The 15,794-nt window shown below is 32.9% G+C and overlaps 1 protein-coding gene across 2 annotated transcripts in view; it reads right to left on the bottom strand.

Moving 5' to 3' along the window:
• Positions 1 to 15,794, bottom strand: part of LOC148281073 (aminopeptidase N-like) — a 30,564-nt gene that overhangs the window by 874 nt on the left and 13,896 nt on the right. The window contains exons 6-15 of one of the 2 annotated variants that reach the window (XM_088227426.1): positions 13,079 to 13,262; positions 11,807 to 11,960; positions 10,673 to 10,754; positions 9,353 to 9,536; positions 7,545 to 7,743; positions 6,198 to 6,475; positions 4,523 to 4,722; positions 2,818 to 2,985; positions 961 to 1,177; positions 548 to 735 (exon numbers count right to left, since the gene is read on the bottom strand). In XM_088227426.1, coding sequence (XP_088083552.1) covers positions 548 to 735; positions 961 to 1,177; positions 2,818 to 2,985; positions 4,523 to 4,722; positions 6,198 to 6,475; positions 7,545 to 7,743; positions 9,353 to 9,536; positions 10,673 to 10,754; positions 11,807 to 11,960; positions 13,079 to 13,262 — 1,854 coding nt within the window. Of the gene's footprint in view, positions 1 to 547; positions 736 to 960; positions 1,178 to 2,817; positions 2,986 to 4,522; positions 4,723 to 6,197; positions 6,476 to 7,544; positions 7,744 to 9,352; positions 9,537 to 10,672; positions 10,755 to 11,046; positions 11,658 to 11,806; positions 11,961 to 13,078; positions 13,263 to 15,794 lie in introns of those variants that run through there. The other variant, XM_088227427.1, reaches the window with a different exon arrangement.

Genomic DNA, 15,794 nt, shown 5'->3' on the forward strand with positions numbered 1-15,794 from the left:
TGGGGAAAAAAAGGTTCTATGTTTATCCATCTGCCACTAGTGTTGGGTAGGACACGATTCTAGAATGAGTTTGTATGAGGTACTCTAATATTGAATTGAGGTATTGAAATGTACCACCTCAAATAAGGTGAGTTATCACGTTATATGAAATGCGGATGAATGACTGCGGTCTGGGGGTTGCGGTCGTGTATGATACACGGCATACACCCAACGATCAATGCAAAGCACAAACCCTCACACAAAAGACAAATGTCGCATATATTCACGAAATGTATTAAAATACACCTGTGTCAGTCGGTCTGCTCGTCCTCTGAATGTATGCGTGTTTGATGTGTTAGATGCGTGTGAGACTGCACGAGACTTAGGGAGTAGAAGAAAGCGTTTGAGGTGGTACAAACTTGTTTTTTGTAGTCGCGGGACATTTTATGTTCGTGTATGCGACATTTGTAATACGTCTTGAATGAGTGACTCAGCACTACCTGCTACCCGTTAATCAATAGAAAATAAATGTTTACACATGTTATAACTTTTATATCATTATATTTACCACAGAGTGCTCTCTTCATTGACGACTGTAACCTTTTTAGTTACTGAGAACCTAATTAGCCACTTTTCTACATCCTCCATTTTGTTTCTACGCCACTGAATCCTTAACACGGCGTGCTCCAAATGTTTCATAATTAACTCTGACACATTCTTCAAGTCTTTCTTATTGCTGGCGATAAATCTCTTGAACTGTTGAACAAATTATTTTTATGCATTTTTATAAACTTTAGCACAATATAAAGAAAAAAAATATGCTGGTATGAAAGTTTCACAGTACTTTGAGGCGGACTTATCTACACTCGATTTATTTTTTAGGATTTTCATCCGAAAGTAGCCATCAGGTTGAAAACGTTCATCCAGGGTTTTGATTATATTTGAAACACAGAACTGTAATTTTTATCAAATATTTAATACCTGTCTCAATTCGGTTTCTGTTGATATTCCTCGGAACGCCCCGTCCACTACAGATTGTAACATCTGTTCCTCCATGAGGGCGTATTTAGCATTCACCTTCTCCCATTTCATGATTATGAATTTGAATGCTATTTGTGAAGTGATGTCATTCTCAACTCCACTCCAAAATGCCGGCGTCAAGTGGGTCTGCATCGTAGTTATTGAATAATCAAACAACCTGAAAATGAAGAGTAAAGAAACAGCCCTGTTGTGGCCAGTGGTTCAAATTGCTCGATAGATTTCCTTGTCAAGAAAGGATAAACTAAATCGACTCATGCACGTTAATTGCATTCGTTAATTAATGTGTAGTTGAATGTCTTGCCGAGAGAAAGCGGTTTCGCTCAGTCGGCAATGTCACATGATTCGTGGCCAATGAAGATTCAGCGTGTTTTGAAACGCGGCTAGACTGTTTTTGTCTCGCACTCAGAATTGCGCTTCAAGGCTACTTCTTTGTGAAGATTTATCATCACTGCATCGTGCCAAAAAAAACACACAAAACCCATTGAAGTGCTCAACAATATACAGATCATAGTGGACACCATAGGGTATTCTAAGCTCAGTTTTTAAAAATCTTTTTTGACTGGAAATAATTGGTCGTGTTGAACTGCTGGCAACAATTATTATATGTCATTTTTTATTTAATGTAAACAACATAAGCGCATCGCTCAAAAAGAGAGTGTATCATGACTTAAAGTAGATATTATTTTCAGGTATCGAAATTTACTGTCCCTTTATATTTCATGTGTTTAAAATAAATATGTATTCTGGCTACAGTGATTTGTAAAAGTGCAAATACATTTCTTTTAATTTTAAACAAAACAAACCATCACGCCATTTCCTCGTCAAGGTAGGCTTAGAAGATAAAATGTCAAATCACTCAGTCTTTACATACAGACCTCGCTTCCTCATCCATACGTCATCTTCTCTTGGATTGTTTCGGCTTTTGACATGTCCATCTTCAAGTATCTATTTCATTTGGTCATGCAATATCTTTTTCCGTTTTCCTCATTTTCTGCATCCATTAACATTAGCAACGTAAATCTTCAATTTGCTATGTCCAAACCAATGCAAAACTCCATTCTCGACTTTATTGATAATGCTCATCTCAGCCTTCCATAATGCACTGACCTCGACATTTCTTTTTGTTCATAGTTTTACTACACATTCGCCTGAAAGATCCCATTTTAACAGCGTTCAGCCTACTATCATTCTTGTTTTTCCAATTTCATACTTCGCTTTCATACATAAGGGTCGAAATTTCCAAAATTCTATGTTTTTTTATGGAATTAATTTTAAATGTCAAAGATTGCTGGTGTGCTATTCTGAATCTTTCTTACAGGGGTAGATAGTGGTTGATTTGTGAAATTTTATGTTTTTGCATGCGACTACACTTTGCTTCATATATGGACACACTGATGATTAAATGTCTATGGTATGCTAAACTACTCACTACCCACTTATTTTATATTTTCAACATTTCTTCAAATCAAATATTATCTTCTTGTCAAATCTGCCTGTGAACATCCTGTATAATCTCATAAAATTCCTTAGTACATAATATTATATTTTTTATCACAAAGGTACAAAAATGACTTTTTTGAGGAATTAAAGAAAATAAAAATTAAAGGAAAAACCCACTAAGTTTCTATTTTAGAAGCTTGTTGGAAAAAGTGGATATGGAATGAAGTTATTAAAAATACACAACACACAGACCAATGAGAAAAAATCTTTCTTAGATTTTTTTCTTGCAACTGGTCCAACCAACTGCCCCAGGGCGCCTGTTAAATATAATAAAAATGAGTTAATTGTGTAGCTTACGGATATAAAAGCCAGCTGTTCCTGGTAGAAGGCAACGCTCGAAGTATTTCCATTTGTACCTCGGGATCATTTGAGTTTTGATATCTCTTATACATGAAATTAAATTCTTTCTTACTTCCGAGACGTATTATTGTTTTATACACAGTGGGCCGGTGGCTAAATCTGATTCTGTAAGAAAAAAAATATACATTTAGTCATAATAAGTACTTACTGAAAAAATATAGTGTTAGATGAAAATTCGATACTGATATTTTAATGTTTCCTATATATATCGGAATAGGCGATATTGATTTGACGATACACTCACACGTTTTTACCCCTTAGAAAACCCATAAAGATACTTGATCTATGCTTGGGATTCCTTGAGTACCTTATTATTAATATTTTAAATATCAACTTCTGTTAAATTTTCAATACATATTACATTTTTATTTTTAATTTTAATTTTTAATTTATTTCCGTTTATCTTTTTACTAAATTAAATTTATGTATGCAACTTCGTTTTTGGTTTTATTTACAGTTTACACCTTCTTTATATTAATTATCTGTATCAGATATTGCAGATAGTTTTCTGTAAATAGTATCAGCGGAAGCTTCATTCGAGCATCCATAAAATTAAACCATTGAATTTAATAATTAAATTATTGACAGTTGAATGATTAGATGATTTACTTGATTTTATATTTGGTAATACATGATTTTGTTTTTTATCTTTAAGTCCCGTTCCGACTTGCTGATAATTATATCTGTGTTAAGTCGGGACTTATGGATACGTTGATATGTAAAATAAATTAAAATGATGGATACCAATTGAATTAAAACATTCAAGTTTGTTAGTCAATATTCTTGGTGAGAGTGAATTGTAATTTACGAGTGATACTTAAATCTTGAAAATGTTGCGAAACCAACCACTGGGTATTCCAAATTTGCGCATTTAAGTGCCAGCCGTTTATATTTCTAAAATTTAATTAATCAATTTAGATGTATACGCATTCTCAAACAAAACATGATTACCGTTATCAAGAATCCAGTGACTAGTTTTGTATATTTTAAAGTTCTTTGAAAACTTTATGGCAAGTTATAAAATTTTAAAGAGCTTAGAAAGGACAGTTAAATGATGAGAAAGCTGTTCTAAAGCCTTAAAAGACACACACTGGTTCAAGCTAGTAACAAAACAGGTTTTAATATTTAAAGTAAATTAATCATTCAAATGATTTCTTTTAGTGTGGAGTTAGTGCGATGAGGAAGTTCAGTGGTTTTTCATATTTATTGTTTTGTTAATAGACTATCAACTAAGCCAAAAGTTTTTAAAAATATTTTTATGTATCGTATTATCAGGGCTACGTTTTTTGTTAAATTTTGAAATTACTCTGCCAGTGAAGTCATAAGTTGCAGGCGATGAGTTCTGCTGATTGGTGAGTTGGCTTCCCAGAAACTGGAAATCTATCACAACACTCTCTCGTTGGTTGATTCGGAAGAACTTGTGACGTAGTTCAAGGTTTTTATAATTTTTTCGTACATCTCTAATTCTTACCGCGTGTTAGAAAACATTTTTAATGTCCAATTTCCTGTAACAGTGAACTTCCTCACATTGAATTAGATATTTTTATTCGCTCAGTATGACTGCTAATTATTCATTCAAAAGAATTAGATTTTATTTATACTAAAATCATTGATCTCTTCTGTTAATATTCAAATAACTTACGGATTAACTTTGTCAGGATCTGTTTCATTCACCCAGCTATTGAAATACATCCATGCCCAATCCACACATTCTTGTTCTTCTATAAGACAAGCCCACTCTATCAGTTTATCTCTTAACATCACTTCATGGGTGGTTTCATTACCAGTTGGGTGGAAGCCGAATGTCGTCAATGTTGGCATTATTAATCTTGAAACATATTCCTAAAAAAACAATTCTACACATGTAATGGTGCCTATGATTTTTGTTTGTTATTGTATTATTTGTTTTATGTTAATTTAGTTGGAAACAACATTATTTTTACAAAGTTAAATACATTAATTCTTTACATAAATAAATATTCTTATCTATTTTATAACCCATGCTGACTAGGTCAATCTAAAATATTTTTTTAAAACGTCCTTTTTACCGAGGTTAGTTTTACCTGGTTTTTTATTTTTTATATGGGAGTTGCATTATTTTTTACCTTGCTTACAATATATAATATAATTGGTTTATATTTCAAAATTAAGATTTTCTGCTATTATATTACTTTATTTTAGCTAAACTGTTGGGATCAGGAAGAATATTCTAATGTGGACCAATCAGTTTTACCTGGTTATCTGTTACCTGATCGTCCTGTCCTATCTTCAGGTAAAACATAAATGGTTTGAAAAAACGTTTTTAAAAATGCAAGATCAAGATAAATTAAACATCACATACCCAACTACATTTCAATCTTGAGATTTCAAGAGGTCAGCTCTCTCTGATGAATTAAGCCGCAAAATATTTTTCAGTCTACACTCTATTTTTCTTTTTTCTTACCTTCTGGTTGCAAAAATTCTTACCCATTAATACCAAATGCTCCCTCGTAAAATCATTTACTATTACCCAATCTAGATTATGCTGATGTTTCCATGATTGATTTAAGCTGTGAACTACTCGATAAACTTAAATGACTTCTGAATACATGCATTAGGTATATTTTTGGTCTAAGGAAATATAACCACATTTCTAATTATCATAAGCAACTAAAATGGCTCAAAATTAGACAGCAGAGAGACTATCACTCCCTCTCACTTTTTTTCACCGTACTTAATAGTCCTAACGCTCTTATATACCACTGAAAAATTTTAACGCCTTATAGTATGGTTTACCTATTCATTTTAATTCTTAAAGCACCCTCTTAATATCCATCCACAATTCCTCTTTCTTTTCTAATTCATATAGTGTCCATGCAACTGAACTGTGGAACCATCTCCCATCCGCTATCAAAGATGTTTCTACAGTATCTCTCATCTCCTTTTTCTTCCTTAATCTATTCTCCTTCCATCTTTCTTCTTTATTCCTTTTTCCCATTGAGTACTAGCATTGATTTAAGGTCATTTATGTGCAAATACGGTTATTAATATTTTTGTATATCTTTAGTTTTTTATTTTATTTTCTATTGAATATGTTTTGTAACTTAAATTGTTTAAATAAAACTTTTATTTTTTTGGATGGAAGAAATTGCCTTTTGGCAATAAGTCTGCCAACGCAGAATTTAAATTATTTACTAAAAGTTAAATAACTTAATAAAAATTTAACAATTTCACTAGGTATGTTTAATGACCCAATACAGAAAGAAAATAAAAATTGACTGTCAAACATTTACCAATTTGCTACAATACAATACGGGTATAATATTGTTTGTTTTTACCTGGAATAAGTCGTAATGTTTACTTCTTTGCATGACCTGATCTAAGAATACCAAATTCTCCAACACCGCTTCCCACGGAAGAATCTCAGTCTCTACCCCTATCATATATTTGGAGACATCAAATGGAATGCTGTAGTTTAGTTGTCCCGCTCTCGCTAAATTGAATGCATCGTCTAGTATTTGTGCTCTCGCTATCGTTGGGAATTCTTTGAATCCATCATCCAAACCGTATTGCAATCTTTTCCAATTCGTATGATCGTAGTTTACTCTGTAATGTCCTAAAATTGAAATACACATTCATTATAAATCATTACTTTAGACAATATAATCTAATTTATTTGATAATTTCCATTTCCTTAGGCATCAAATGATTAAACTACATGCGTAAGTACTATTGACATAACAGATAAAAAATACAAAGCATGGTATTAACCCTGGACACTAAACTAGCGAAATTAAGTTTACTGGAAAAGGCTTGTAAATACAAGGTTTTTTTAGCAAAAGATAAAATAAGAAAAACAACAAAAAGCATGTTACGATTGTCATATTAAAAATACATTTAAACCATATTAAAAACACTAGTAATACCTCAGAGTAATAACGCTCTACCGCTTATAGAGCCGCTCATACTGACAAAAATCATTATAGGATTATCAGTTGATTACAGTTTGCAGCAAAACAATGGGCTATATAGGTACTCAAGTTGAGACTTGCAAGCACAGCGACAAAATTGTCCGTTACATGTCTGTTGTTAAATCAAAAACCAAAAACCAAACAAATATTTGCAACGCTTTTGTTCAATGCAATAGAGCGAAATGGCATCTCTATTACATAGAACAGATTATACTAACAGAACATAAATTATTGCGTGCTCACTATTAATTTCATAAAAAACTATTGATACAAATAATAAATTTCTTGTTTTTAATTTTTTTAAACCTAAACAAGAATCAAGGTGTGGCAATGTATAATAAATCTTGGACAACTGATTCGGAATCAACGTACTACCACAAAACCACAATCCAAAATCTTCAATCTTATTGATTAAATTGGCATTTACTTCATGGTGAATTATTATAAAAATTTGAACATGAGTTCTACAAAACTCCTTTTTTTGTATCACCCGTCGATGGAAGGAGTGTTTTTCCGAAACTGTAGTTGCGATTTTGTAATAGAATAAATGTGTAACACTAATAACAAAGTTTTTATTTTAATATTTATTTATTTTTGATCTGATTATCTGACCGTCAATTGTTTCTGCGAACAAAATTTTTCAGAAGATAACAAAAATTGTTTTTACGGATCTATCATAAAATTTTGTAATGTTACTTTTATTACAACACTTACCTATTCCGAGAACATTGAAATAAACCCAAGTTTCATTTGCATTATCCGGCAGCTGAATAGTTTTCTGTTCGTTTACAAGCCATTCATTGGGAATAGTATCCCATGTGTCCGAGTCGGTATTTCCTATTGCATATGTTAAGGGAACATACCATAGCTCTTTAGTCATTCCACTAGTCGGATTAGATAGATAGAATCGATTCTGTAATAAGGTTAACAATATTGTTTAAATTATTCATTATCGTGATAGTAAAACACATTTTGAAAGAAGTGAAGTGCTACCTGAAATTGTATTTAAAATATGTAACATTTAATTGTATGGTAAAACTTCTCTAATAATTATGATAAAATAGTAAATAACATTTATTTTTAATGATAAAATTATGCTTAGTTTTCTCAATGAGGATGTTAAGTGCTTTATCATTGTTATTATGAATAACTTATTTAGCGCCATTTTCGTAATATAATACCTCAAGGGCGCTTTACATAGTGATTCTGTAGATAAATAAATTAAATTGAAGCTTTTAAATTTGTAATTTAATTAAAACAACTTATTTGTTATCACATGCTAAAGATTCATTCAAATGATTTAGAGAACGAGTGGATTTTAAGTTTTTTCCGAAACATCACTTCACTTTCATAGCCTCGCACCTCTGAGAAATTTAATTAAAAAAATGTTTCCTTATGCGTGGTAAAAATTGAACGGCAAAGTTTCTTGAAAACGCATGAATTTAAAAAAAAATAAAAACAAACTACTTTGAATGACGTAACTAATTCTTCCAAATTAACCAATGATAGAGTGTTGTAATAGATTTCCGGTTGACGGGAAGTCAATTCACCAATCAGCAGAACATGCGACATCACACGCGGAGTAATTTTCAAATTTAAAAACTTTAAGAAATCGTAGCGCTGATAATATGATACGTAAAAGTATTACAAATAAACAATTTAAAAACCACTTAACTTCCTCACTAGAGCGGTTTCATCAAAATGCGAACAAATTCAACCATGTTTTTGATTTACGTATTTAATAGTTCTTCCGCCATAATTAAATAAAAAGTTATGTTAAGTACAGCATAATTAATTATACTTTCAGCGAAAAATAATTTTATAATTAGTCATTTCTTTATTACTTCATTATTATATTATTCAACGTGCAGAATTTGTAAAAAAACTAAAAGGATCATAAGCAAAGATGAATGTGGGGATTTAAAAAATCTAAATCTTTAAGAAATACACCAATAATACACCAAACTCCCGCATTAAAACATTATTACGATTCCTAAATTAAAACCATGAAATGATCATTAATTAATTTGAAGTATTTAAATGTTTTTTTCGTGTATTTAAGAGCCAGCTGCATAACAAAAGGTAAGTTGAAGTTAAATATGTAATAGTAAAATGACAAAGACGTCGCTAATATCTGAGGGGGTTAAAAGCAAAAATGCCACCGTCCATGATCACTGTTTTTGGGAAGACCAACAAAACCAATTGTGAAAATAACTTAAAATGAATGAGTACTCTTTTCACTACCAATAATACCATGCCTAAGTTGCACATTAAATTTAACCTAAAAAATTTTTTTTTTTCGCTACAGGTTTTGTTGATCTTCCCAAAAATAGTGATCATGGACAGTGGCATTTTTACTTTCAATCCCCTCATCTAATAAGTTAACTTTTTTCAATGCAACTGGTGAAGAGATGAAGAGAAGTTTCACCCCCCAACCAAATGTTCTTATTGTTATTAATTATGTTATAGAAGACATTTGAAAAATATAATTTTGGGTAACTTTAATAGATAAATTAAAATACCTGAGTTAAGGTCACTGATCCGTTGACATAATTTCTCGTAGCATTGATAACAGGGTAACCCGATTGTAAGGTCCATGTTTTCATTAAATCTGCAATGCTTATCTTTTCCGGTAGTATTGCTGTATCATTAGCAGCTTCTGTAAATGCCATCCAGAGATCATTTTGCTCTGCATTTTTGAATTGCCTGCAAGTAGATTCAATTAAATTACATCAAAATGGTTAATTTCAAAGAAATGAATTAACAGCTAAAGTCTGTCAAAAAAAAGTTAAAAATAAATGAGAGCCCCGAGTTTTCCCTTAATACTTTAAAAGCAGTAGTACCTACAGAATAAAGGTACCATAACTAGGGCTGCCAACTTTCAAAAAGGGCAGGCCAGGAAATTTCCGAAAAATTGCCATTTTTATAGGTCTTAGTCGCGTGGATTGTGTCATAGACTCATGCATCAAACGGCCGAGGTTTGCACCCCGCTCTACAACAACTTTATTCCCATTTTTTTTTTTTGGTTATTTCCATCTTATTAAAAATAACCCTCAAAATCAAAACATTTGGGTAAATCATAGGAACGCAAATGTTTCTTTGAAAAAAAAAATCTGTTGTTAGATATTTATTTACCTAACTACAATTGAATTAGTATTACACATTACAAAAAAGGTGCTGCTAGGACCAACTTGATTTTTAAAAAAAAACTATTTTTTATTGGTATGTAATTTTTTAAGCATCTTTTCTTGCTCTGGTTTTCAAAATCAAAAACTTAAAAAATTCTTGACAAGTCATATTATAATTAATCTGTACAATTGAATCCGTCTGATCCGGAGGTATAGGATGCCGACCCGTAGCCCGGATATCACCATTCAAACCTGGAGAGGTGGCAGCCCTAACCGTAACCCTGTTATAACCAATCACAAAATAGGCTGCTTATAATTTGTTATTGGTAGCTTAATTTTTTTAGTTATTTACATAGAATATTACACAATTGACACTGAAAAGTTTGAAAAAAAACTTATCGTAGTATAATTATTACAAACAAGACAAAAACATCCGTAAAAATTAACATAGTAATTTCTAGTAAGATATCATCAACTTCTTTATAAACTTTAAAGTTGAATACATTTATTCACATTATCTTGTTCTGAGGGAAAATGTTATACTGCCAGTAAGTAACGAATTACAATGATATGATACCAAATTTAAATGAATTTAGTCAATCTATATGTATGTTTTTCCGAAAACCTACAACCAGTTGTTGTAGTTCCGATTTTTTCTACTCTTTTGACATGACTGTCAACACACAGGTTGAAAAATGAGTACTTAGTCCTTACCACTTTTGCATGTATTGTACCAACCCTTCGTGGAAAACTTCTTCAGTTAAAATATGATTCAACATTCGCAGTAAACTGGCAGCTAAAAAGGCAAAAAGTTAAAATAACATTTTCATAAATATACTACGATTGTTATTATTATGGAAAATAGTAGTAAAATGTGCAATATAGCATAGGTACTAAAGATAACATAGGCAATAAAGATAAAAAATGATTTTTTTAAATCTTCTTCTTCCTCTTCGTTTTGATCTGTTAATCTGTTTTGGCAGAAAGCTGCTACTCTCGAGATGTTGAGATTCAACTGTCCCTCCATATTTTAGACGGACTAACAGGAAGATGATAACCAGATGGAATTTTCTTAGCTGCAATGTAAGGGATTCTGGAGTTGTCTTTTATGTTGACATGGTCCTCCAAGAGCTTTTTCTTGCACTGCTCCATCGCATAACATCTTCAGTGCCACAGGTTCGTCTTATTTCTTCATAATGGACCTCTAAGCCTTCTATCTGTGATTGCACTTGACGTTTTCATTTCCGATGTTCTAAGCAGATTATTTTTCCTGCAGCTCTTGTTTCTATCCCATATGGCATGATAGGCCTGACACATGTCTTATATGTATGTCCGTACTCTGCTTTCTAAACGCATGTGTTTATTGCTTCAAATAATATTACGAAGACATCCAGACGTGGCGGAGACCTTGTTGGTATGTTCCCCAACTTCGGAGTACAGATCACTGTTGCTTGAGATCTCTACGCTTAGGTATTTGAATAACAAAACTTGTTCTACTGGTTTGTCATCTATAACTAGTTGATTGATGACATCTCATCCATAATTAAATTAAACGGAAAGGGGCTCAGACTGTCCCCTTCTCTAATGCCACTGACTGCGGGGATTTCCTCGGATAATTCACCGTCCACCTTTATCCTTGTTCTGCTATTGGAGTTCATATCCCGGATAGTTTTAATTATTGCTGGTGATATTCCCTTCCCTGTCAATATTTTTATAACATCATTTAGCAATACCCTATCGAAAGATTTTGTCATGTCAACAAAATTCATTTGGAGGTTTACATTTTAAGTGTTGTACCTACTTCAATATATTATATCTCATTCAAAATATTTTTCAAAATGCCCTTACCTTTAATATACGAAATATCGTCAAATATTTGTCCTATCTGAGTTTCATCATTAACTAAGGAAGATACTGGACGGGTTGTCTCTAAACAATCACTTATCATAGTTTGCATTCTGTCCGAAGTGAATTGCTCTAACATACCCCAACTGGGCTCTATCTAAAAAAAAAAAATTGAATCTTTATTGTTGTAATATCAAATTAAACTTTAAGTACGAAAAAAATGCAGTTTGGTAGACTTATTGATAAAATAAATATCTTCTAAGGCATTGTTTTGCAGAGTTAGCCTGTCCATCTATCTTTCGATCGACGACAGAAATTTGTTCTAAAATAAATAAACTAGTCAGAATATTTTGTGTATAATTGGAAGAACCAGGATGAAATGCCTATTTTACACCATGTTAAAAATTATAAAATAACATAGGGTGGATTGATATTTATTTTATTATAATTATTCTCGAATATTTAATGCCAGGCAAACGCAATAACCAGCGCACCATTTGGCCGGCTAATCTCCACTCAATTGCCTTTCGCAGGATTTTTACCCATGAGTAATGTCAATCCACCTAATTTTACCCTGTGGATTAGGACGAACAAACAACAACAAACAAACCATCACGTCGTTTCACCGTAGGGGTAGGCAGAGAGGATAGAACGTCATATCACTCTATCTTTGCATACAGACCTCGCTTCCTCTACATTCATACATCTTCTCATGCATGCACGCCGATTATTCCTACTCTTGACATGTCCATCTTCACGTATTTGATGGACTTGATCGTGCCATGTCTTTCTCGGTCTTCCTCGTTTTCTGCATCCATCAACATTCGCATCGTAGATCCTTTTAGCCCTTCTTTTGCTGTCCATTCGCTCTACTTGTCCAAACCAACGCAGCACCCCTTTTTTGATTCTGTCGATGATGCATATCTTAGCCTTACACAGTTCACGGATCTCGACATTTGTGCACCTATCAAACATAGTTTTACCACACATTTGCCTGGAGGATCGCATTTCGACAGCATTTAACCTACTTTTGTCATTATTTTTTCAATTCCATAATTCGCTCCCATACATTGTGAACTGCTAGTTTTGCCTCCTGCGATAAACATTTGTTTTCTAAGGTAGATTTCAGTGCACCCGCCCATTCATTCACCCTATTCTCGGGAACAGGGTGGACTTGGATGGAACGCATGAAATGTATCAAAGGGTTTAAAACAATTTGGGGTGGCAAACACCAAACTTTCTTATTTGCCGAATAAGAAATGTGATAATACTCACTGCATCAATTCCAATATATTCTAAGTATGTGGCGAATCCTTCATTAAGCCACAAATCATTCCACCATTTCATCGTGACAAGATTGCCAAACCATTGATGGGACAGTTCGTGGGCTAGCATCGTAGCAATAATCTTTTTTGTCTTCATGGAATCTGAATCTGGATCCAGTAACAAGCTTGGTTCACTACAAAAAAGGGTAAAAATTTACCATCAAAATTTCGTTATCGGCACCCAGTGGTAACTGTAGCTATTTTTCAATCATTTTCTGACAAGGTAAGCTAATCAGCAATGTTTTGAGTATGTCCAAATGTTTGACAGGCTGGGTTCCTCCCCAGGGAGTTATTTAGATCTATTTTTTTTGCAACAGAGAGGGAAAACATTTTAAAGAAGGGAATATGGAAGTTTAGGCATTTACAAGACTATGACGTGTCATTGTCTGGTTTAAGTGGGCACTATGAATGTTACTGCGTAACATTCATAATTCTGCCTATGTTTAAACATCCACATATCCTCAACTCTTCCATCTCGGTCTCACAACGCTGCGGGAACGGCGAGAAAGGGGTGACCCGATAGAGACATCCAAGATACTCATCGGTTACTATAGCTGCCCGAATTTGGATCCCATGTTCAAGCTTAAGCGAGTCTTCGAGGCCACAGTCTCAGGCTGGAAAAAATGAGATTCAATCTAAATCCACGGAAGCATTTCCTGACCAATATAGTTGTTGATGGTTAGAATAAGTTCCCACAAGAGCTGATCTCAATGGGTTCAAAAATGGACTAGATTTGTTTCGGAAAAATTAAAGTGCGCCAACAGCTAACTTTCACTAAAAAGGCTGTAGTCTGGTAAAACGCACGCAAAATGAGGAAATCATACGATTTTGCCATTTTAAAACGAATGTTTTTTTTTTAATTGCGCAATAAAAAAAAATAATTAAAAAACATAAATTAGATAAAAAGATAAAAATAATATTTTTTAACGGTATTTCTGTTTAAAAAAATGCTTAAAAGTAAAAAAACATAATTACTTTTAGACCGGCAGATTACGCCATTTCAAATTCAGACTAAACTTAGGTATCTGGGATATCAATGGAGACTAATACCCGTATGCAGAGACAAAACTTAAGGTGAGGAAAGTACATTCAAATCTCAAATGCGAAGAATAACCCGAAGGTGAAGTCAATAGTATTACCAAAGGTATAATTTTACGTAGAAATAAAGGAACATGTAACAAAAATGTATGTTATTTAAAATGCTTGTATTTCTTTTCAAAAACTAAAAATTAAAATTTTGCTTCGGCCACTTTCATGTTCAATTTATTATCTTCAAATTATTACACAAAACTTTAGTTCAATACTTAGTCTTTATTGAAAACCCCGATACCTCAGTTTAGTCTAAATTTGAAATGGCGTAGCCGGTCTAAAAGTAATTATATTTTAGTTACATAATACTTTTAAGAGTATTTTTTAAGAGAAATACCTTTAAAAATTAATGTTTTTATCTAATTTACGTTTTTTTATTTTTTTATTATTGCGCGATTTAAAAAAACATTCGTTTTAAAATGGCAAAATCGTATGATTTCCTCATTTTGCGTGCGTTTTACCAGACTACAGCCTTGTTGATTGTTGTTAAGTAAAAGAGCTAAACCCTTTATCATGTAGGTGAGATTCATCCGGCAAAACCATTTTTATCTATTAGGCAACGCCTGTCAACATTTTGAATACGTCTATAATTTAATCAACAATGTTGAATGGCACATAATAAGCCCTGTGAATGCCTAGACTTCCATATTCCCTTTTCCTGTTTTCCCTCTCTATTGCGACAGATTGAGGTAATCAATTTTTCGCTTCAGTTGCCAGTCCAGGGATAATAAAATATTGCAGTGTAGAACCACTTTTAAAACTAATATTTCACTCATCCCTGCCAGAAATCGAACCCGTGACCTCAAGCACGGTAAGCGAACGTCCCAACCCCTACACTATGAGGTGGACTTATCTGTACTCGATTTTCATAAAATCGAAAACACTCATTTAGTAGCTCAATCACAAGTAACTATCGACGTGCTTAAAAACATGCTAAGCACTTGAGCTATCATAATGAGAAATAATGAACATGCTTAAGTTATCGCAGTCATAAGTCAACGCTCGTGTCTGTTTGTTTTTTGTTTTCCTCGTAAATAAATGCAGTTCATTGGCGAAAAATCGGCGTTTACTGTAAAAAATAATACAATATATTGCTTTTGCAAAATAGTAAGGAGTATCTGATATAAAAAAATGAAAATTAAATTACAATTACTGTGGCGACTGCTTTTCTTGACATTTGGCTTGCCAACCGCTGCACTGGCTAAATGCAATAAGTAGCATGATAAATAATAAATTAATAAATAAAAATAGCACTTTTGGAATATTTTCCATATTTACACCGGTGAAATTCAAATATGTGATTGCGCAGCAGGATTATACGTCGCGTAACATACATATTCTGACATTTAATATTAGGTGTTCACGGATGATCCATTGTGATCGCGAATACGATAAATAACCATGGTGAGAAATTGTTATCACGTCGCTTATTAGCACGTCGATAGTTTATTTGCTTGAACACAAAAAAAATAATTGTGAAGTAACGTAATATTTTGCAATTATCATCCCTTTTGCATGCATTTTGTGCCCCATGCAACGCCGGGCGCGGACAGGGACTTAGTTTCAGTTTTTATATA

The sequence above is a fragment of the Micrasema longulum genome, unplaced genomic scaffold, assembly GCF_059751315.1.
Source record: "Micrasema longulum isolate JH-2025_06_02 unplaced genomic scaffold, ASM5975131v1 h1tg000501l, whole genome shotgun sequence".
Lineage (NCBI taxonomy): Eukaryota > Metazoa > Arthropoda > Insecta > Trichoptera > Brachycentridae > Micrasema > Micrasema longulum.